Source organism: Thalia democratica, chromosome 5 (genome assembly GCF_965202585.1).
Source record: "Thalia democratica chromosome 5, ktThaDemo2.hap1.1, whole genome shotgun sequence".
NCBI lineage: Eukaryota > Metazoa > Chordata > Thaliacea > Salpida > Salpidae > Thalia > Thalia democratica.
Window position 1 is genome coordinate 76,364,414 of NC_139169.1, and position 21,974 is coordinate 76,386,387.

Genomic DNA, 21,974 nt, shown 5'->3' on the forward strand with positions numbered 1-21,974 from the left:
TATAAAGTTAGTTATATTATAGTTATTGAACTATCAAAACAATTAAATTTAACATTTGTATAAGAACTTTATAGTACCACTTCCAAAGCTTATTTAAACCAAACTTCCTGGACAAGACTTTAAAATGTATCCGTGGTGTGCAACTCGATAACCGAAGGCTTTTTGTGCACCAGGTCTTTGGACCAAATTTTTTGAGCGTTTTTTTTGTTGTTAAATAAAGTATAAATAACTTTAAAGTTAAGCACTTACTTGTTAAAGGTTGAAGAAAAAGTTATTATTAGTATGGTATAGTTTGTTTTCGATTAGTTTATATCAGGAATTAGCAAACTGCGGACCGCAGACCAAATACGGCTCGCGAGATACTTTTAGCTCAAAATATACCTAGCTTAATTAAAAACATTTAAAGTTTTTGTGCTAAAACTTACAACTATTCAACACTAGTGCTCTATTATTGCTTTTTTTCACATTTTTGGTTTAAAGAGGTGTTTTTATGTTGATACATACTACTGAAAATGTTTTGAAGTACTGCGGCTCGTGAGCAAGATTTTCTAGGAAAATTGGCGCGCGACTTACAAAAGACTTAATAAAGACTATCGACTCCTAGTGTAACTATTGCTTATTTATATGGTTTTTTCTTGCCAACCTACTGTAAATAAACTATTTAGAAAATGTTGCTCTTCATAACGTTAAACATATTAAAAGTCTACTCGGGAGCTTTATAAACAAACAAGTTATATATCTCTAAAACAATTATTTCAAACATTGCTCTGAACTACCTTACACAAACTTTCACTTTTAAAGGTATTTCAGAAAACTAGAAGAATCTATAAAGTTTAATGAAAGAGTTATTTTTTTACTAGTAAAGAGATTTTGTTATTTTTAATTAAATGCTGCAAGTTTTATAAAACCACAATATATTTATTTAGATGTTATCAAAAATTTAAGTGTTTTGAAATTGAAAGCATATAGCTTAAATTAGTCGTAACTGCATAATCAATTATGTTTGTAACAATTATAAAGAAATGTTTTATATTAGTAAGTCAAGAAAACTTATTTATTTGAAACTAAGTTAATTTAAAACACTTTTTATGCAAAAAACAGTTTTGAGCTGCGGTATTGAGATTTAGTATTTAAACTGATTATTTTTAAGGCAATTAAAACTTTATCATTTATCAATTAAATATATACTCTTAATTTCATTAAAAGCAGCATACAAATTTTAGACTAACGTTCAAATATTATTTTTATGATAACAGTAAGTAAAACTCGTGAAAAATGATATTCATATGTAAATTTCTAAAAGTGTGGTCGAGAAAGTTTCAATTAAACTTTTTTAAAGGATTTTAGATTATCAGAGATTTTGAACACAAAATAAAAATATTGATTAACATTTATTGCGCGAAAATTCTAAATTATTCATAATTTGAATCAATTATAAAAGCAACAAGTTACCTAATACACTTTTTCTATATTTAAAGGTATGATTTAAATGATAGTTAAAACGCTATTTAATAAAATTTGTTTTACTTTATAAATTTTCACTTATGTTACTACTTGATTTCCAAAAATATTTTATGACTATGCATAAATGTATACGATTCATAAAAATCAAAAAAGTTTACTACGTTTTCAAAAAACCTGACGAAGTAAGATTTAGAAGTTAAACTGAATAAATATTATTAAATTAAATTGCATATTCTTTCATAGTTGTTAGTTTATTGCAGTTAAATAAAAAGTAATTTATACGATTTATATTCAGACTTTAAGTATTGATAGTACTAAAATACAAACAACTTTTAAAAACGCAAGTTTATTATTATCTCACCTTAGTGACTAGTCTAGCTTTACTTTTAGCTATTTTTACTTTAACGTATTCTAAAGACACGAAAATTTTACTAAGATAAATTTACAGTTATTTTATTTTTGAGCCGAAAATACAAAGTATAACACAACAAGTTTAAAATATTTATAATATGATATAAAAGCTAAAATGATAACACTAAAATATTTTTTATAGTATAACTCTAAAATTAGCTACAAAAACATAAGAGAGTAAATACTGTTCAAAAAAAAAAAAACTAAGTTTAAGTGTATGAAAGGGTAACATATATCTTTTTTTACAATTAAAATATACTTTAAGCTTAACATAATATACAAGTTTAACATAAGTTTTATCAGTTTATCTGGGCAAATATAATTGTAGTTGTATAATTAAAAGTTTAGTCCATTATTTTTGTGCTATAAATCAATTAACGAAAACAATTACTTTACGTACACAAAATAATCTTTTTAAATTATTTTAACTTCAAGTTAGAGGTTTTAAATTACAAATAAAAAACAGAAAAAACTACATTAAACGTGAAACGAATTGCAAACAAGACAAATTAAAAAACTTCGACAGATTGATAAAAACACGCAGCCAAGTAATCGAATCAAAACAAATTTTACAAATTGCTTTTTCAAATAGTGTACTTGAACTTAACTTCGGTATTACTAAGTTTTTCTTCGACTAATTTGTCCCACTCTTCAGATTGCCGGACTGTGAAATAATCTTTCCAGCCTCCAACTCCGCCTAGTGAATAAAAATATTTACCAAGTGTTATAAAACTGATTGTTTGATAACAAGTGTTTAAAAATAAAGTCTGTTTATGACAAAAAACTATCAATTAAACTTAATTATTTTAAATTAAATAAATATCAATATTGCTTTTGATAGAATTAGTAGAACAAATTTAATAGAAACAGTTATTATGCTATTCTATTATGTTTTATTTGCCTATACATTAGCTAATGAGCAAAATAAATATTTTAGGTGTGTTTTTTATTAGCGTCGATTATTAACAAATAGCATACACAATAAAGTATCTTCAAGCAACTTTTAAGCAGCAGTTGTTTTACATTTAATTCATTGAAACGTACAAGGAAATCAAAAAACTAATAAAGAAAGGTACGCATAAAGTTTAGTCACTATAAATTTGTTTCAGACCGTTATCAAGAAAAAGGTAAAAAAGAGGCCATATAACTGATGGACAGATACATGTAAAGATCTAACCATTATAAAGTCGGCTTAATAAAATAAATTACTTAATATAATTACCTTTGTTAATAAAGGCTGCAGCATGTTTCGCTTGAAATCCTGATCTGGCCTTATAATTCTTCTTCATTGAATCGATGGTGCACTCCTTAGTAATTTCAGCAAGTTTTTCATCACACAGCGGAACTTCTAAATATTCTGCCAACTTTCTGACTTGCCCTTGGAAGTCCTGTAAGAAAAATTTGGAAGTTTGTCAAAAAAATAACTAAAACATGCTTAAAATTTTAAGTTATCTAAAAATCTTTTAAAAAATTGTAGAAGTTTTATTCGAAACTTTTAAATTTAAAATTTATAAAAATTTACGTCGAATTACTATTTAAGTATAGGTATTTTTAATCAAATTTAAAAATTACAAACTTGTTTTAAGTCTTCATAGTAAATAAAGTAGACTCCCATTTTTTCCTTGATCTTCAACCAGTCAATGATGTGATCCAAATAAATTTTGTCCTTGTTACCGTCGATAGGTACCTCACCTGTTGGAATAAAACTTTTTGATATTAAAATTTTACATGAATAAAGGAGTTTAAAGCCTTGCATAGATTTATTTTGAAAAATTTTAACAATAACTATTTGTTTTTACTGCTTTTCAAATACGGTCAAAATAGTTTAAACTAGTTATAAGTTAATAAATCTAAACAAAATCTGTTTTAGAAAGTGCATTCTTTAATAAATCTATTTGAAACAAACCGGGATAGAAAAGGTATACTTTAATAAGTCTATATGAAACAAAATCGGTTTTAGAAAGGCATTCTTTAATAAATCTATATGAAACAAAATCGGTTTTAGAAAGGCATTCTATAATAAATCTGTACGAAACAAAATCTGTAATAGAAAAGTATTCTTTAATAAATTAGTTTAAGATATACAGTTATATTTGAATCAAGCAATTTATCATAGAAACGTTTAAATCCGTTTGTAACAAGAGACTTCAGATAAAACAATAGATATAAACAAAAAATAATTAATTAAAAAGTAATATAATTAACCATTCATGTGGGCATCGTAGAAATGTTTGAATCCGTTTGTTACAAGCGATTTCATTGGCTCAAACTGAAACGGGGGGAGTTTTTTGCAGAAGTTGAACATTGAGACCAAAACGTCTTTTGGGTTGCGAAGAACGTACACTATCTATTGAAATTTATCCTTTGCTTAAAAGTACTTTAATTTGCTGTAGCCAAAAAAAATGAATTATAAGAACAATGTTCAAAAATTTACTAAACATTTAAAAGCATGGAAAACATTTGTTTTTTTTTTGATACATTGGCAATAATTTCATTGATTTCAGTTTTGTGTAACTGTAGATACTCTACTACAACATAAAAAAAAAACAATAATTTTTTAATAATATTATATTTAATCAAAACTTATTTTACTTAAAAGACCTAATGTTATAATAGTTTCTAAAAATACGGAAAAGATTAAAACTTCATAAAAAATTCAGTAGTAACTAATTAATACAAAAACCATTATTATTAAAAAGTATTAACCTTTGTCTTTTTCTTCTTCATCATTTCGAGATTGAGAGCGCTTGCGTAGAAATGAGTTCCAAACACTCTTCGCTGAAACGGGAGCTTGTCGAATATTTTAGTTTTCTTTGCTGTAATGTAATTAGTACAAGTTTACTTTTTGACTGAAACTAATAAGAAGTTTTATAAATAGATACATTGCACGGGTATCTAGTAGCAATTTTACGTACAATACACAACGAGCACATAAAATGCTTACTTGGTATTTAAAGATTTTAAAATTAAATAAACTAATGAGAACCTGTCTCAAGAAAATTAGAGTAATTTTTAGATCTATTTTACAAATGAAGACAATTAACTACATTAAATTAACGAGACTCCATCAAAGATAAATAAGAGTATCTATATGACATACAGTACATAACAAGCACAAGTATGTTTAATAAATGTTAGAAGTTTATCAAAACAAACTGACGAGATCCCATCTCCTTATTAATTTATTAACTATCTTAAATTAACGGGACTACATTAAAAAATAGTAAGAGTCCTTATATGATACACAGTACATAACAAGCACAAGTATACTTAATGTTTGAAGTTTATTAAACTAACGAGATCCCATCTCCAGAACAGTAAGAGTCATCGGCATCAGTTTCCACTTGTTAAACTGATCCATGTCCTGGAAGATCAGTCTGTTTACGATCTCCAACATCCAGTTTGTTCCTTAAATTTAAATTATATTTGTATACATTTTTTAAAAGACTAACCTGTATGATTTCTAATATACAACCTTTTCTTAAACTATTTAAATTATGTATTTGTATCATTTTTAGAAGATCAATCTGTTACGATCTCTAACATCTAACTTGTACCTTTAATTTAAATATATATTTTGTTTTTATTTACATAAATTATAAATAAAGACCTAAAGGTCAATTTGTTAACTGTCTCTAACATCAAATTTGTTTCTTTAATAATAGTTATTTTATTATTAACACAACAAGACTTGTTTATTTCAAAACTTTATTTGAATAAAGTTAGAATATTATTATATTTTTATCTTATTTTTTATAAAAAAATAAATTTAATGTGATGAATCAAAGAACTAATATCGCACTTCAAATTATTAAAACGTTATTGTGTTTTTTGTTTGCAGTAAAACCAGTATTAGTCTTTAGAATTTCAAAAACAAACCGACATATAAACTACTTAATTGCAAATAATTTTAATAAGTCATACAGCAATTACTTAACTTTAATCAAATTTACCTTTTGTTTTGCACTTATGGTTAAAAAAATAAATTAATTTTACGCTTTAAAATTTCTAAAGAAAAATATTCCTGTAAAATTTATAATACAACCCACCTGTTTTCGGGTAGGAAGCAACCAGAACCTCGCCCTCGTTAAACTCGAAATTCTCGTTAATGTGCTCGAGCGTCGCCTTGTGGCTCTTTTGCACCGAATCGAACATTTCCCGCGAGTTCATGCCCGGTTTCATGAACTGGTCGGGGCTGTCCGATTTGAGAACCTCCATCAGCACCGGCATCATTTCCTGGGGGATTATTTTCGCAAGTCCTTCCATTGTGTGACGTCACAAGTTTTATAAATTGACTGAAAGACAATTTGTTTGTTAACATAACAGTTAGTAAAAACGTAAAAGTTTTCTAAAATGTTCTTTAAAAAAATATTTTTTTTTGTTTAAATCAGTATTTTGGAAGTTCTCCAACAATGTGACGTAAAAAGTAAGTTACAACTGGTATTATTTAAGGGTTATGTATTTTGAGGTTGTTTTTTAGTGTTTTTGCATGTATAACTAAACTTGTACGAAAAAGGCTATAAGGACTGTCCCTCCGCTGTTAAACTAGTTGTTATGCAGCATAGCTGGAAGAATAAGGTTTAATTCTTTCTTGGTTGGTTTTCTAGATGGTAATATTTTTAAAAGCTTTTTTTTTTTATTTTTAGACTTAGCTAACTTTTGATTAATTAACGAAGAAATTGTATTATTTAAAATAATGTGTAGAAGTTTTATAAGAAACAACTCAAAAAAAAAGTATGTTACTCAAATTAAAAAGTTTGACGTAGATCGTTTAGAAAAGTGCCGAAATAGACGAAAGAAAAGTGCCGTTTCATACAACTAAAGCTTTCTTAAAACTGGCTGGCAATCAAGTACTTTACTTCTTAAATTTTTTTAACAGGAGACTTCATATTCGTCGAAAAGGAGCAAAGATTGATTAGATGAGCTTCTAAAGTGCAAGAAAAGCTTAAAATTTTACTTTTCGAGTTAACACGCTGAAAGTTTTAGAAATAACTTCAAAAGCTGGAGGCTTAAAATCAGTTTTATTTACAAACTGCATTGTAGCACACAAAAAGGTAAATACTTCCGATTGTTTTTGTGTATAAACAATAGATGTAAATACTAAGCTTGTTTTGCTGTATGCATTAAGTAATTATTTCATTAAAAGACTATTTGAATAATACTTTTAAGGATATGAGATACCTGTTTTAAATCAAACATAAACTCTAAGTAGAATTGTTTGAAATCAACATTACCAGCTTAGCTAGAAAATCGATGCGGTTGATTTCTTGCTTAAAGCACAAAAAAACTTCATAAAACAAATATTGACTGAGCATTTGTCCACAGAGAAGGTCATTTGATATTAAGCAAAAATTAATTCTCAGCAGTTTAAAAACTTTCAGATATTTAACTTTCAAACAAATATCTTTATATCTTATACAAAACGTGCTTTGAAATATAACCTTTTTCTTTTTTAAGCACTTTTTTATCTAAAAGTACTTTATTTTACTCCGTTTTATTTTGAGATAATATTTCACCAAACGATCCTTTTCTATATCTATTAAAAAAAAATTCTTATCAAATGCTTTTGAAATTATAAAAGCATTTGCTGTACACACTTAAATTAAACTTAAAAAAATAAATAAGTAGTAACTCGTTTTTTTTTTACATATATCTTATAACAATTGAAATATATAATCATGTAATTGACAATAGTTCAGAAACAAAGAACTTTTAAAATTACAAAATTATTATACTTCATAATATTAAACTTCTAAACAAACAAAAGACTTTTTAGCAAAAAATTGAACATTCCTAAACTGTAGCTTTAAATTAATTTAGTCATTGTAAAAGAAATAAGCTACCTGTATTACTAGCAAACTTTATATATTTATTACGTGTTGTTATATAGTTTTAATGTGAAAAATAGATAAAACACCTATAACTTATTGTAGTTTTTATTTAATTATGATGGTTGTTACACTAAATAAAAAAATTTTATTGCAGAAATTTCTCAACTTATGTAAATAAATTATAAATTTGTTCAAAAAAATAGTTTAATGTATTTATTTTTTACCTTTCAAAAAGATTTTACATTTAGTTAATTCAACTAAGTTAAACAACCTTACTACTTTAATCTATAAACAAGTAAGCAAGCTAAAGCATTTGTGTACACCTAGAAAACATAAAACTGCATAAAGTATTAAAACTTTTAACTTAAATCTTTGTTCTTTAACAAAATAGTTACACTCATTTTTACAACTAAAGCTAACTCAAAACAGTATTAACGAATTAAACAAAAAATATATAAATACTACAACTTTCTACTCAAATATAAAACAGTAATACAGAAGCTCAATAGTATAGCTTTATTTTTGCTGGAATTCAATTTTCTTATCATGTACTTTTTCATTTCTCTCTTTTGTATAGTAAGTGCAAGTCATTCAAACATACGTGCGTTTTGTAAGTTTGACTTTTTCTTTGCACTTTGGTTATTTACAATTCCCATTGAAAATACGATAAGTACAATATTCTTTTAAAAAATGTGTTTCTTGAATAAAGCTTTGAAATCTTGCAGTTTTTAAGACAAACATTTGAAATTATGTGTGTAATTTATAGAACAATAAGTCATATATTATTACGCGGTCATAATATGTTACTCATACTAAAAAGAACTTATCTAGCTTACAATTAAAATATCCATAGTTTCAAGTGTTTTAAAATAAGTCATCTATTAACATATTTGAAAAATATAAGTTGTATATTTCAAAGCATATGCATTTACTGATTTATCTGCGAAACTTATCAAAAATAACTAATATACTTTCTATCATCAAAAATAATCTAACTTAGTTTGAAATTGTCTTTAAAACTTTTAAGCGTATAAATTGTCACTGTAAATAATAATTGGAATTAGCCTTGTTAACTAAATAAACAGTAAATTTATAAAACACAAACAAAACGACTTTTACTTTTTTTAAAATACTGATCCTATCAATCAGTTTCACATAGTGTGTTACTTCTTTTTTATAGCTAACTTTCTTGCCCTAATATAATATATTTAAAACTAAAAGAACAAAAATAGTAACTTTCATCAGCCAGCAGTTTTAGAGTAAAATTAAGTAATTGTTTATGCAACTACGAATAGGTTTTATAAGCTGAACAAACATAAATTATTAATATTGGCAATTTATCTTCAAATATGTTACAAGCTTGTCGCATAATAAATATTTACCTAAAGATAACGTTAAAGTTTAAAACTTAAATTTGAAGTTGAAATGTTTGTGTTTGTTTTAGTGACCGTAGGAAAGCATTTCATAAGACTTATGAAATGTTTAGTAAAATTATATTCTAAATAACCACTTCTTAAACTTATGCCATTTACTTTTGCTTATTCAATGTTAAAATTCTACTAAAGTGCTTAAATAAACATGTATACTTTACAAGATACTTTTAAGTTTGAAGGAAAAAAAAGTATAAACTGTTCAACAATTCTTAAAGATATTTGTTTTTCTTAATTCCAGTAAATTAAGTTTTGTTAATATAGCTTTTGTAAATGCTATGAGTTTAACGTTGTCAATTATATAATTCTAGTCATAAAGAATATCATTTAATCAAAAGAATGTTTCTACTTTAAAAAGACATATGTGTCCACGAAATTGTGGTCAAAATGAACTGAAAAAACACTATATATAAAAATAAAAAACAACGGCGGCCTTAAAATACTTTTTTAAATTATATTTTGCATATTATTGACGTTTGCTGACTTTTGAGTGAGTTATAGCAAAAGTTAGTCTTGTTTTTTCGTTTAGCTTAATTGTAACATTTTTTATATTTATAATTCAGAGAAAAATTGTGTTTAACTAAAACGTAAAAGTTCTTAAAAAACCTTTTCATAAAAAAGCTGTTTTAAACAACGAACGAAATAGTAGTAACGAGTTATAAAGACTAAAAGTTGGTAGCCTTTTATGAAAAAGAGGCTAGATTTACTGAAAGAGTTATTTGCGGGTTGTAGTATTTTTTTATATTGTACAATAAATATTTAATTATAAATATGTTAAGATATCAACTACATAAAATAGACAGCAAAGTTTACCATACAGCAAAAACAGAGAGCATATTTTTAAACTTCTATTATATCTTCATTACTATTTTTTTAGCAATCATGTCTTAACGTCTTTTTTTCTTGTCTTGCCGCTGTTTGCTAACTGTTGAAGCATTCTATCGTAACGTATATAATCTTATGAGTTCAAATGAACTCCTCTTATTGATATGGTAGAAAAAAAAATGATGATGTTGCAGTTAATAACATTTTTTTTTTTTGCTTTTAAAGATCATGAGTAAGTAGTGAAGTATTTGTCAATGGATCAAAAACTTATCAACTAAAAAATCAACTTCTTAAATAGGATATTAACATTTAAGTTTTTTGTATGCTATTTAGTTATAGTGTTAAATTTATTTATTAATAGTTTACCGAAATAAATTGCATACTTTTACGATGTAAACAAAAAACGTAGTAAAAATATTGACTATAATTAAATAAAAACCTATTTAATCCAGCTAGAGTAAAATTGCACACAATAAAGTATAATTTCTAAGAAAACAGTTCCACATAAACTATTTCTTTTATTTGAAACAATGTTATTCAATTTTAATAAAACTATTCAGTAGACTTAAAACATGTAAAGCTTTAAGTAAATTTTACGACTTACATGTATACTTACATTTAATTCTTTTGAAAGTTTTGTAAAAAAGTAAAACTTGCATAACTGATTTAATTTGTGAATGTAGAGCATTTAAAATTCGATATGAAACAAATTAAAAATACTTTGTTTTCATCTTTCCATGTACCTTGTAATGATAAGTAGGCTGATAAAAATAAAAGCCGTTCTCCATTTTAAACATTTGTAAAAGTTCGTGTATCAAGTAAATTGTACAAAATAATCTGAAATAAAACGGCAAGAAAGATAATATATCTACAAAAGTTGCTAGTGCTAACGGATTTACAAAAAGAATAAAGAATGCTTTTGACAAAAAGCAGCTGAAATTGAAACAATGAAACTTTGTTAGCTTTATAAAAACTTTTCTGAAACTGTACAATGTATTTATCTTAGCGAAAACATTAACTTCAGTAACTAGCCATAAATGAGTTGCTGAGTTTGAGAAAAAGCTAACGAAAAAATACAATGACCTGATTGAAGAAAATGATAATTTTGCGGTGTTGATGTTCGCTCTTAGATCAACAAGACGTACCTCGAAAGAGAAGTACTTGTAATTGAAGGAAATGTAAAAGAGCTGACAGGATTAAAGGTTGCTCTCGTGTCAACAAAAAGATACCTTAGATTAGAAGGATGCTTTTCCGAACCAATAAACAAGTGTTAAAAGAGGGTCCAACTAGAAAAGGTGATTATTATTGCATACACTTTTAAAATTGTTTTGTGTGTTCTGTGATATCTAAAATTATTTGTTTTAATATAAGGGTACAAAAATAAAATTGTCACCTGAAGTTTTTCAACAAGGGTTATACTACGCCGATCAAAGTTAGGACTTAAATTTCTGCTCGTAAGAAGTAAAATTTCTGAAGTAAATTTCGGTTGATATAAAAACTAACTTAGGTAACAAAAGGTCAAGTGAATGAACTCAAAAAAAAACATTTAGGGAGAATGAGTCCATAACCAAAAGATCACATAACTTAACACATCTGTTAAGTTTAAAAGCTAATAACATAGAAATTAATAATAAGATAACCATTGGATATTTAAATAGAAAAATGTGATAAACTAGTTGGGTTGGCATAGTTTAAATTCTGAAAAAATAAAACAAAGAGACAAAGAATGTTGTATTATCTAAAAGAAAAGACAATATGCTAGAAAAAACGTCTAGGGTTCACTAACAATAAGCAAAAACTAAAAACTTGTTTCATATCGTTGTCTATACCAAGTATGAGTTATGAGCATAAAAAGTTAAGAAAGTTTAACTCGAAATATAAGTTTTTTTCAAATGAAAAAGAGATAAAAATTGAAAAGATGGAACTAAACTTCAACCAAGCTGTTAGCAGAATAAAAACATTTTGTTGAAATGTAAAAACTTACACCAATGGTACGCTTTGAAAACAATAAAAATCATGAAGCTGATGCAAATAAGTGTAGCCAAAACATTGAAAACTTTAATTTAAAAATAAATTATAAACCATTTTAAGCTACATCAAATTCAAATTGTTCAACAAGCTATTAAGAATGTGACTTAATTAGTTTTATAAAGGCGCTTCTCAAATTGAAACTTATAAAGGCAGCAAAAAGATCCGGTTTGCTTGAAAGATAAACTTAGAATTTTGAAAAAAAAAGGCAAAACTGGAGCAAACGATCTAAAGTGAAAATAAAAGAAGACGGAAGAGTTAAAAATTAAAGTAGATTAGTCTTCGACTTCTGACAAAATATTTGACTATAGAGCTCAAACAGTCAAAAACAGATACTTATTAAGAAAAAGTTGTTCCACTTATATTAACACCAACTAAAACATGGAAAGAACAAAATATCAGTGTTTTTTTGTTACTTTTGGCTCTTACTGATGAAATTTCAAAGCATGAACTTGATAAAAGTTTAGTAGAAGTAAAAACTATATAACTTTTTCAAAGAAGAAAACTAATTGGAAGTCAAAAAATATGAAGATAACAACAATATATTTTGAAAGAATAAACTTCCTAAAAAAAGTGAATTTTGTTGAAAATACTGTAAATTAAAAAGTTTGCAACAAAGTTAAAAACTAACTGCTTTTCAAATGACGAGGATATTTGCAATAAGCAGTTCATTGTTAAAAGGCGTATCTCAGATGGTATCCTGGTTTTACTAGACAAGAAGTTAAAAGGTGTCTAAGTGGTGTGCGGCTTGATAACCGAATCAATTTTTCGTACACCACTTGATCCTTGTGTGCTTATTAATACTTTGTGCGCTTTTTTTTGCCATGCAGATAGGCATATCACAGCAGGTAGATGATAAATAATAATAAATTGAAAACTGGTTTCGCAACATCACTGCGTTAGATAAAATAACAAACAGAGCTTGTAATAAAATGTAGTATAAATTTTTGAAACAAAAAGGCAAGTAAGAAAAGTAAATATTCAAAAGTTGCTGACGTCAGCGGATTTGAAAATAAAAAAATGATGCTACTGAAGAGCTGAATGTTAAAGAGTTTGAAATGAAAGTTGGTTTGTTTTCAAAAAAAAAATGTTAGCTGTTGAGCTTGATTTTATGAGAGTCAAGAACGGATGTATTTATTTGATATAATAGATACTCACACCAAAGCTATTAAGATGAATCAACGCCGAGTGGTAAAAGAAACCGGCTTAAAAAATTAAAGAGTTTATGAAAGTGAATTTTACAAACCATTGAAGCTGCTTGAAAGTCAAGTTATTTAACTGAACTTTTGGACTGAAGTTTACGAAGAGAGATTCTTCAGTCCGGACAAAAGCACTGTTTGGATATTAGGAATTCTTCTTTATAGCATGGTGTTCGGAACTTACTGCTTTCTTTATTTGTAACTCTAAGAAGATTTTAAAAAGCGAAAACCGTGCTACGAACCAAAATCATCTCAAAAAATTCATGTACAGTGAAAATTGTGAAATAGAATGGCAAAAAAAAGATATTCAAGGCACGTAGCGTTTGAAAATGCATCTGAAAACTATGCTATCAAAAATAATTAAAATTAGCAAGAACCACAAAAAAGCATTAGTTGAAGCTCGAAATATTTTAAAGATTGAAAAGAAAGTAAGAGCTCACCAATGTAGAAATTTTTTTTCTTATCATACAATTTTTAAGTTTTCCCCGGTCAGTTCTAGTCAAAAGCGTTAAAACATTTTTGTAAAAATTCGTGTTGAAGCTATATTGTACCAAACCATCTGATACAAATTGACTAGAAGAAATATATCTCATAAAGATCCAAGAGTAAGCGGATTCAGCAAAAATTCAGACGCAGCAAAATGCGTCTAAAAAGGAGGAAATTAATGTTGAAGTAATCGGATACAGAAACATATGAACACCATTAAAATGAGCCAACGGTAGGAAATTGAAAAAACGAGCAAAAAATAAGAGATCTTTACGAAAGGAAGTTTACAAACCATTAAAACTACTTCAAAGTAACGTTGTTCAACAAAAACAATGGAAAAAGATGATTATATTTACATACACTTTTGAAATTGCACTTATGTTCTTGTGTGTTCTATAATGTCTAGGATTAACACTTTTTTTTTATAAAGGCATAAAAATAAAATCAACACAAAAACTTTTTGAAGAAGTATTGTATTACCCTGACAAAAGCACTGTCTGGAATCTAGGCATTTCGTTGTACAGTATGGAACTAACTGCTAATAACCCGGACAAAAGAACTCGGAAGAAGTAAAATTTCGAAAATAAATTCTGATTGAAACGAAAACTAACGGATTTTTGAAGAAGAACCAAGAAATTTCGAAGAATAGAAGAAAGAGACAAAGAATGTGGTCTTATTCAGAAATAAAAGTAAACGCTTATAATCATTTGAAACAAAATGGTAAAGAAGAAAAGCAAATATTCAAAAGTTGCTTGCGTTAGCGGATTGGCGAATAAAAATGCTACTGAAGAGCTGAATGTTACAAAGTTTGAAATGAAAGTGGATTTGTTTTCAATTCAAAAAAGAATTTGCTGTTTAGCTCAATTTGATGAGAGTCAAGCTTGGCTCAGTGTTATTGATATTTGAATAAATAATCTTACCAATGCTAACAAGGTTATCAACGGCAGGGTATTGGAAAATGAGAAAAAAAATAATGAGTTTTATGAAAGTGAATTTCATACACTATTGAAACTGCTTGAAAGTTGTCCAACTGAACTTTTGGACTGAAGTTTTCAAACAGAGATTCTTCAGTCCGTACAAAAGCACTGTTTGGACCTTAGGGATTTTTCTTTATTGCATGGTGTTCGGAACTAACTGTTTTATTTGTTTGTAACTCTAAGAAGATTTTAAAAAGTGAAAACCGTGCTCAAAATCACATCTAAAAACTCGAACACAATAAAAATTGTGAAATAGGATAGCAAAGAGAAAAAAAAAGAAATTCGTAGCGTTTGAAAATGCTTCTGAATTCTATGCTATCATAATTAATTAAAGTTTAGCAAGAACCGCAAAAATAATTAATTGAAGCTTGGAATGCTTTAAAGATTGAAAAGAAAATAAAAGTTCAGCTTAAAGACAACAGCATTAATGTGTAAGTACATGAACGGAAGTATTATAAAAGTTTAATGTAGAAGTTTAGTAAGCAAATAAAGTATTGCCAATTTCTTTATTAACTTTTGGGTTAATAACAAAGGTAAAAGAAATCCAAAAGTAGACAAGATTGTCCAAAGGGAAGATTTGAGGCAATTTTTCATATTGTTTTGTTATAAAAATTATTAAATGCATCAAAAGTTTTTTTGTTTTTACTGCTACGTTTTTTTTATAACGCAAAGAAGACTGATAAAAATAAAACAGTATACAAACCAAACCATTTCAGAAAATTCGTATAAATAAAATGTTGAATAAATTAAGCTAAAGTAGAACGACAAGGAAAAATAATAAGATCTTCAAAAGCTCCTATCGTTAGCATATTTACAAATAAATGCAAAACCGCTTCGGAAATGGAACAAATGAAACAAGAAATGAAATGCTAAAGAGAGAGTAATAAGCTCCAGAAAAGCAAAAATTTGATAAACTTTCGAATTAAAGTTCAAACAAGTTGATGAACTTTGTTAATTTTTTTAAAACAAATTAAGTATTAAAATGAAACTAAATGATGCTGTCAGCAGAATAATTTAAAAAAATATATATATTATAAAACTTAAGCAGTTTAATGCTGATCTTGAATTGAAGATCATTAAAAAAGATTACGAAGATGACCTGATACCCATAAAGAAGAGGCACATTTTAGTGCAAAGACTACAACTGATTCTGAAGAAGAACCATCAGTAAGTTAAAACAAAATTCAAAGTTATAAAGATACTTTGTATTGTCCTTGCAACTTTTTTACATGTTTAATTTGTGACCGATGATGATCTCTAGTAGAGTGAAACATTGTTTTGTTATTCAAATCTGATTCTACAAAATCTCAAAACATTTAGCTTAGAAATTTGTAAAACCTTTATTTTCTTCAGCAAAGTAAATTGCACAATTGGAACAACGATAATATTAAAACTCAAAGGATATTGCAAAAAATATCTAAAAAATGACTATTTTGTGACTAAGTTTATTATTTTTGTTTGTATTAACATTATAGTACACAATTTTCAAACAAACAAACCAAAACTATTCAAATGAAATATTTTCTATGCACAAAAGTTTTAAATGTAAAATGACGTAACAATTAAAATTAATCTTAAGCAAGTTAATCTAATTTGTTTAATTCTTAAACACAAAGCAATCTTTTTGAAACTGTTTTTAAAGCGTATTGTATTAAGAAGATGAAAAAAATTATTACCAATTTGCAAAACTTTAGACCTTTGAACAAGTTTAACTTTTAAATCTTTATAATAAAATTGACACTTTTTAAGTCACTATAGTTAATCTTAAGCTCTAAATAAACAAGCTAAATAATCAACTGACAAACATTTTTTTAAAAACTAAACCTTGTATTTTTTTTTATTATGTTGACAAATTTCGCGAACTATTGGAGATAGCTAAATCGTTGATACAATTATATGTGTTTTAAATCTACTTAAATCTAAACAAATAGAAAAATTAACTACTCATACAATACATACTTCTTTAACTTCTAATCAATACATTAAGTTAATCGTTTGCTAATAAAGATCCTAGCGAAACAAGTTTACTGGAATATATAAGAATAACAAATTTAAACAGTACTCTTTCTTTATTAAACTAACATATGTTAACTTGTTAATACACAGAAAAATGAGTTAGTTTAATAAAGAAAGAATACTGTTTAAATCTGCATAATTAAGTATGTATTTATATTTTTTTTTACTGAGACTTGATTATTTATTCAGCTTGTTTTAGAAAACAAAATGAACTTAAAGTTTACTTGAACGATTGCAAACGACTTTTTTGAAGTAAGATTAATAGCTAAGTGTTTATATTGATAAAAATAACTTTATAATTTATTATCATGCAAAAAATTTACGCTGATTATAGTATTTCATGATTACTGAAAATGCAGTTGTAAAAAACATAAAGCTTACGCAAATATAAATTTAAAAAAAGAAAAAAAAAGTTTGTAGTTATTTAGATTTCGTTCAACATTAAAACTAGAAGTTGTTATACAAATTTTCAATTAAAAAGAATAATCTAAAACAACATGAGTTTATGAAAAAATGTTTAGTAAAAGTAGCAATTTTTTATATACTACTATATACTTCACACATACTTCCCATGAGAATTTTAACTAATTTCTGTATTTACACGATAAATACCTACAAAAAATTGTATCAGTATATTTAAGTTAAAAACACTTATAAACATAAAATTACAAAGACTGCTGTTAAGATTTTAGGCAATTTAAGCTAAAAAACGTGTTTTGTTACTAAAACAAGATTGAAGAGTTTTTAAGAATTGAAATTTTTATAACTTACTTGTTACCTTTCAAAAAAATTCAAACATAAGTATTGAAACATTTACACTAAAAATATTTTTCAAAACTTTGTTCAATTTTTTTGATTCTGTTTTGATTGAACTAGCTATAAGTTGTTCATACTTATAAATAACATTCTAAGCATCAGTAAAAATAAAAGCACGTATATATTAATTAGCTAAAGTGTTTTCAATCTTTACAATTTATGCTACTTAGAAGTAATACTCCAGGTGCAATTTGTGAAATCGGCAGTTGAAAAATAAAACTCTATGGCAACTTTGGCGGGTATTGCTACTATTTGGAACATTGTGTTCATTCTGAAAAAAGTAAAAGTGTTATAAACGTTAAAAAAATATAAATTAGTAAAGATATATTTCGCTCAAATAGTTGTCAGCATTTCTTTCCAAATAAGTTTACAGTCATAAAGTGTAAATGGTTTCTTAATATGTTTTTATTCTTAAAGTTTACTAATTTAAAAAACTACTATTTATTTTTTTAGAATTAGTTTAAAGTTTAGAATACTTACCTAGCTTGTTTCTTTAAGTTTTGCTCATTGGTCGTTTTTTCGCGTAAGATAAACTTTTTCACCGCTTTGCAGTACAAACCAAAATATTCTTTCCAATTTATCACCGATGGATCGAAATTAAAAGTCTAAAATTGTAGGAAATTAGTTAAGGTTTTTAGATACAGCAAAAAAAATTTAAAAGGAGAGTTAAAAGTTTATTTAATAAGAAATGTCACTTACTTATGCCTGCATTTTGTTTAGTTTTCATAAAATTATTAAAAAAATATTGTAATCTCGTTTTTTTTCTGCATTTTAATAAAAACAAATAAACTAGATTTATTGGGGGTAAGTAAACTCTAATAAGTGTAAAAAACCTAATTTTAGATATATAAACGGCAAAATAAAACTTAAGTACTTACTTTCTTATCTTGATGATTCAAACTGTCCAGCAATTTTCTAGAAGATTTCCACTGATATTTAAAATCTACTTTGAAGAAAAATTCCATAACATCCATTCCAGCTTGTATTTTATTGTAAAATATTCTTGCCCTGCGTAAAAGTATAAACCAGTGTTTCAAGTTTTCAACATTAATCTTTATGCATAACAGTTCAAATATTTTTTACAAATAACTTTTATTTAAAGTTTGTTATAAGCTTACTTGATAGTACTTTACCCTAGTTAGTTATATAGTTTATCATGCTAAGCATTTTAATATTTTGTAAAGTATTTTTTTAAAGAACTATGTTAACTAAAATTTAATTATATTTTTTCGTTTCACATTAGTTCTATTTCATTTACACTTTAATGAAGTATAAGTTATAAAAATTATAACAAATGCATTTAAAAACAGTTTCAAATTAAACAAATACCTTGGTTTATGTCCGGTTAGTATTGAAATAATATCCAACAACGAAGCTGAAGTGTAATCGTATATGAATGATTTTACGCTGTATATCATTCTGTTGTATGTTATATCCCCTGATATGGGTAACAACTGATCGGCCGGTTCTTTTGTGTTCCAATGTATAACATAATCAACTGTTTGTAAGATTTTTAATTAGTCCTATTATCAGTGTTTTGTAAAACAAACAATTAGAAAAAAAACAAATACAGGAGGAGGTTTTTAAAATAAAAATTATTTGATAGTTATAAACTTCTTTAAGTAAAGTTGTAAACTATTTTTAAACCCCTTAAAAGCTAAGAAACTGTTTACAAAATAAATAAAGCATTATAAAACTTATTTTCACACTTGTTGTTCAAGTTTAACATTTAAAATTTTGTATAAATGAAATCTTAAATTCTTGTAAAATACTTACCGAGATTTTGCAACAGTAAAGGATTATTGCTAGAACTTGTTAGGTGGTAGACTGGTATCACATTTTTCTTATGCACATTTTTTGATTTTTCTGTTAAAAATACATGCTTTTAGTTTATGCTCACCTAAAATAGCTCAACTGCAAAATTTCTAAGTAAACTTTTGAGCTTTTAATTACTTAACTTACAGTTTAGTTGACTAATTAAAAGCTATTTCAATAAGCTGTAACTATAATCAATATATGAACGCTATTGTTATTATATGAATATTGAAAGAAAAACTAAATCAAAGTATAACCGAAAACCGTACCTTCAAACTTTTCACTTCTCGCTTCCTTTTGTGACGTCATACCATAATCCACGGCGGTCTTCATCGACGCAGCAATCGCCCCGTTTGCCACCAGATCGACCGGAATCAGTTCCGCGTTGATGTTACCATCAGCAATCACCGTCCTGCACAACCCCTTCTGCAAACCAGTGGATGTTTGGTTACTTAAAATGCTCACAATAAAACATTGACTTTACTGCTCTATAAAAACTAGGCGCAGCAAATTTTACGCTATCAAAAGTATAAAAACACAAAATATTACTTTATAAAGTTTATTTGTTACTCTGGTTATTTTAAAACCTTCGATATTTTTTTTTATTTAAATTCATCAAACAAATACAACTTATATGAAAAGTGTTTTACTCACTAAATGGGCGCATATAAAAGCCGTGGGGCCGTACACGTTGGTGATCCACCCTGGTTGGGGCTCGTTCATTGCCGGGGTTATCATTCCGGGTCGAACGATGCACGCCGGGATCCGGGGTCCGCCATGTACGGGAATTTGGGGTCCACCAATTTCTTCAAGTACAGCATCTTCTGCCCAAGCTTTTGTTAAAGTGTACGTGTTCGGTCTGATTACCAAGTAAACGGTGTTAAGTTTTGAGCTTGAAAAAGAAAGATAAATTTTGTATAAGTTTTGGGTTTTAAATAAACTAACAGCATAACATAAGGAACTGATAAGAGTCTGCCTTTAAAGAACGCTAAAAAATATTTAGCAAAACATATAAAATAAAAGCGTTATTTGATATAGTTTTGAAATTACCCAAACCTTTTATCGAGAATGTAGTCCAATATCTCGTCAACTTGCTCATCTCCCATCCACTTTAAAGTTGCTTCCATGTCTTTGTAGTTTATATTGGACGGGTAAACAATTTCCTCAACCTTTTTTTTGTGGCGGTCAGAATTCACGAACGCGGTTGAAACGTGAACGTACGATTTGAGATGGGGGCAGGTTTTCAGGATTTTGAGAATTCTGCGCGTGCATTGTACGTTCATCTCAAACGCCACCCTTGTATAAAGAAATGTTTAATTAATTTGTTTTCATTGAAAATTTATAAAGTTTCTATTAAGTAGTTTGAAGGTTTTCAGCATTTTAAATATTCTGCCGGTACATTACACTTTCATTTCAAACACCACCCTGAAAAAGTAAGGTATTTTTTTTGCTGTTTTAAATGTAGTTAAATAAAGGTTCAATTAGATAATTTTCATATTTTGATTGTTTTTTTTTTGCTTACTTAATCGTTTTACAATTATTTCATACGCAGCTACATATAAAAACTAAAGGAAATCTTAAATTAAGAAGTACATATTTCGGTTTTAGTGCCAACGCGTAAAAAATATTTTTAATTCAACGGCTTATTTTGCATTCATTTAAAACGCATATCTAAATAAAGGTCAGTTGAACGAAGTACAAATTATTTTCAAACTAGTTTTTAAAGAACAATAGTCTCTTGGCATTTGAAAGTCCAGGATTAGGCTCTGAAGAGTTTTCGTTGACAATATTTAAAAAGATATAATTTTAAAACAATTACCTTAGTCTTTCGTTAAACTTCAGAGTTGCAGCACAGTGGTAGAATATTTCAACTTCATTTTTTAATACGTTCAATCCTTCATCGCTAATACCAAGATCTTTAGCTTCCAAGTCGCAAGATACGCATGAAAGTTTGTTCATGAAATTCGTGTTTCTCAACCTTTCGAAGCACTAAAAGTTTCAAAAATTGACTAACGTAAACAATTTAAAACTAGTTTATGTAAATTAATAACAAAGAGGTTTTTAAATACAAACAAACTATTTAAGAAGGTTAATACGATAAACTAAAAAATACTTTTATAGCAAACAGTAACAATAATCAAAATTCACTGTTACAAAAAATAAACTTAAAAAGCGTAAGTAATAATTTGAAATAAACTATTTAAAAACCTAACTAAAAACTTTCTGTGAAAGAACATTAAAAACTGAAATTTTATTCAAAAACACAAACCACGTTACTTGCAAACGACTTGAGTCTTTCTTCCGGGCTCGCTCCCTTCTTGCATCTGATCAACAGAACGATCTTCTTCACATCCGGGCAACTGTGCAGGATCTTCTCTACAATGGCCCTCCCCAGAAACCCGGTTCCTCCCGTCAGGGCCACCGTCTTTCCCGCGTAGAAGTCCGCGATCAGCGGGTAATCGGTTGTCTGTTGTAGAATAAAAATCAAATAAAAATTTGTAAAGAAGCTATTTTTAAAGATGAATATGTATTTAATTGAACTTTTTTAAACTAATAAACAAATTTATCAGCTGTTTTTGAATAATACTCTTTGGCATTAACTGATTTTAAAGCAAATAACTAAATATTTTTTTTAAAGATCACTGTGCTTCTAGTTACTTAATTTACTTGATACAT

General features: G+C 27.1%; 2 protein-coding genes across 2 annotated transcripts; both read right to left on the reverse strand.

Annotated features, from left to right (window-relative positions):
* Nucleotides 1-2,191: 2,191 nt before the first annotated feature.
* Nucleotides 2,192-6,165, reverse strand: LOC145835973 (amine sulfotransferase-like). Its single transcript, XM_082943745.1, has 7 exons — nucleotides 5,925-6,165; nucleotides 5,173-5,283; nucleotides 4,582-4,691; nucleotides 4,081-4,222; nucleotides 3,452-3,567; nucleotides 3,098-3,263; nucleotides 2,192-2,572 (listed from the first exon to the last, which is right to left on the reverse strand). The coding sequence occupies exons 1-7, from the start codon at nucleotides 6,139-6,141 to the stop codon at nucleotides 2,460-2,462; spliced, it is 975 nt and encodes a 324-aa protein (XP_082799871.1). The 5' UTR covers nucleotides 6,142-6,165; the 3' UTR covers nucleotides 2,192-2,459.
* Nucleotides 6,166-17,645: 11,480 nt separating this feature from the next.
* On the reverse strand, nucleotides 17,646-21,974 carry LOC145836918 (fatty acyl-CoA reductase 1-like). The gene is made up of 11 exons (XM_082944691.1): nucleotides 21,966-21,974; nucleotides 21,568-21,765; nucleotides 21,118-21,287; nucleotides 20,355-20,594; nucleotides 19,953-20,157; nucleotides 19,568-19,724; nucleotides 19,260-19,349; nucleotides 18,813-18,981; nucleotides 18,362-18,491; nucleotides 17,964-18,088; nucleotides 17,646-17,754 (listed from the first exon to the last, which is right to left on the reverse strand). Exons 1-11 carry the CDS (start codon nucleotides 21,972-21,974, stop codon nucleotides 17,646-17,648), a joined length of 1,602 nt encoding a protein of 533 aa, XP_082800817.1.

What these genes read in the sequence shown, in the direction of transcription:
- LOC145835973 (XM_082943745.1), bottom strand. Translation starts at nt 6,141, where the DNA reads ATGGAAGGACTTGCGAAAATAATCCCCCAGGAAATGATGCCGGTGCTG. An exon ending in TGAAGAAGAAAAAGACAAAG is followed by an intron (nt 4,223 to 4,581) that starts GTTAATACTTTT and finishes AAATTTCAATAG; the next exon opens with ATAGTGTACGTTCTTCGCAA. An exon ending in ACTATGAAGACTTAAAACAA is followed by an intron (nt 3,264 to 3,451) that starts GTTTGTAATTTT and finishes TTTTTCTTACAG; the next exon opens with GACTTCCAAGGGCAAGTCAG.
- LOC145836918 (XM_082944691.1), bottom strand. An exon ending in CTTTTATATGCGCCCATTTA is followed by an intron (nt 19,725 to 19,952) that starts GTGAGTAAAACA and finishes ACTGGTTTGCAG; the next exon opens with AAGGGGTTGTGCAGGACGGT. An exon ending in GAGAAGTGAAAAGTTTGAAG is followed by an intron (nt 19,350 to 19,567) that starts GTACGGTTTTCG and finishes TATTTTTAACAG; the next exon opens with AAAAATCAAAAAATGTGCAT.